This window comes from Penaeus monodon, chromosome 21 (genome assembly GCF_015228065.2).
Source record: "Penaeus monodon isolate SGIC_2016 chromosome 21, NSTDA_Pmon_1, whole genome shotgun sequence".
NCBI classification, from domain to species: Eukaryota; Metazoa; Arthropoda; class Malacostraca; order Decapoda; family Penaeidae; genus Penaeus; species Penaeus monodon.
The window spans coordinates 20,725,834-20,726,805 of record NC_051406.1 but is presented as its reverse complement, the minus strand read 5'-3'; the positions used below and the strand labels follow the sequence as shown (position 1 = coordinate 20,726,805).

The 972-nt window shown below is 47.0% G+C and overlaps 1 protein-coding gene across 1 annotated transcript in view; it reads right to left on the bottom strand.

Moving 5' to 3' along the window:
* Window positions 1-972, bottom strand: part of LOC119586328 (metastasis-associated protein MTA3-like) — a gene marked incomplete at its 5' end in the record, with an annotated part of 92,111 nt that overhangs the window by 2,525 nt on the left and 88,614 nt on the right. The window contains 1 exon segment of the mRNA XM_037935038.1: window positions 44-350. Coding sequence (XP_037790966.1) covers window positions 44-350 — 307 coding nt within the window.

The following is a 972-nucleotide window of genomic DNA, read 5'->3' as shown; positions in this document are numbered from 1 at the left end:
CACCTGCCAAGCTCAGCTAATGCACCACACACAAAACACATACTTGGTAGACTCTGTGGCGTAGAAGTACACATCATCAGGGGCATCCATCCAAGAGATGATCCGGGGGCGGCCTCCCACCCTCGACACTGTTGCTATCTTGGCCCGCCCAGGGGTGTTCGGGGTGCCCAGGTTGGGGACCCCCGCCATCAGGGGTGGAGGCGTCGGGACCACCGGCGGAGTCAAGCCGGGACTCCCGTTCACCCCCACCGGCGTGACCGTCAAGCCCGGGGGTGGGTTCACCCCAAGCTGGTTCAGGCGCAAGGAGTCCAGAGCCTCCATCTCCTTTAACCGCTTTGGTGGCTGGAGTCCTGGGAAAGAGGATGGGGCTCATACTGGTCACAGTTGTTAAACTACTGCACCAGGCTACCTGTTTTAACAGCGCTCACAGTTGACACGCAAGTATTTACCTGACCTCACAAGCAGTTTAGTCAACAATTGGCATGGCCCCATAATTTTGTCCTCAGGTTGGTGATGTCCCAACTGCTATACGATAATGATATCTTTGACCCCTCCCACTGTTTACAGTAAATCAGTGTTTCATGATTATACTGAAGTGAACTAAGACCGAAGTTAATACCACTTACGATGCCTCCCCAATCATTCTACCATCCTTTCTAACCAGCTACATCCCTACCTAAACCTACATCACTTGCATCCCCACCTCAAATATTTGAACCCACCCATCTTTTCTTTGCTTACCTCATTCATCATTTTTAATGATTTCATACTAACAGACTGATAATTTCAATTCTATTCACTTATCATTAATGAAAAACAAAAATTCAGGAATCACTTTTGCAAACAAAATATTAAGATAACAATCTCTTAGCAGTCTACTTCTATAAATACTGAACTTTTCCTTACTTAAAGCTTAAACCCTTTGTATCTAAAATAGGGTGGAGTGGTAATGGCATATTCTGTAGCCTCTTC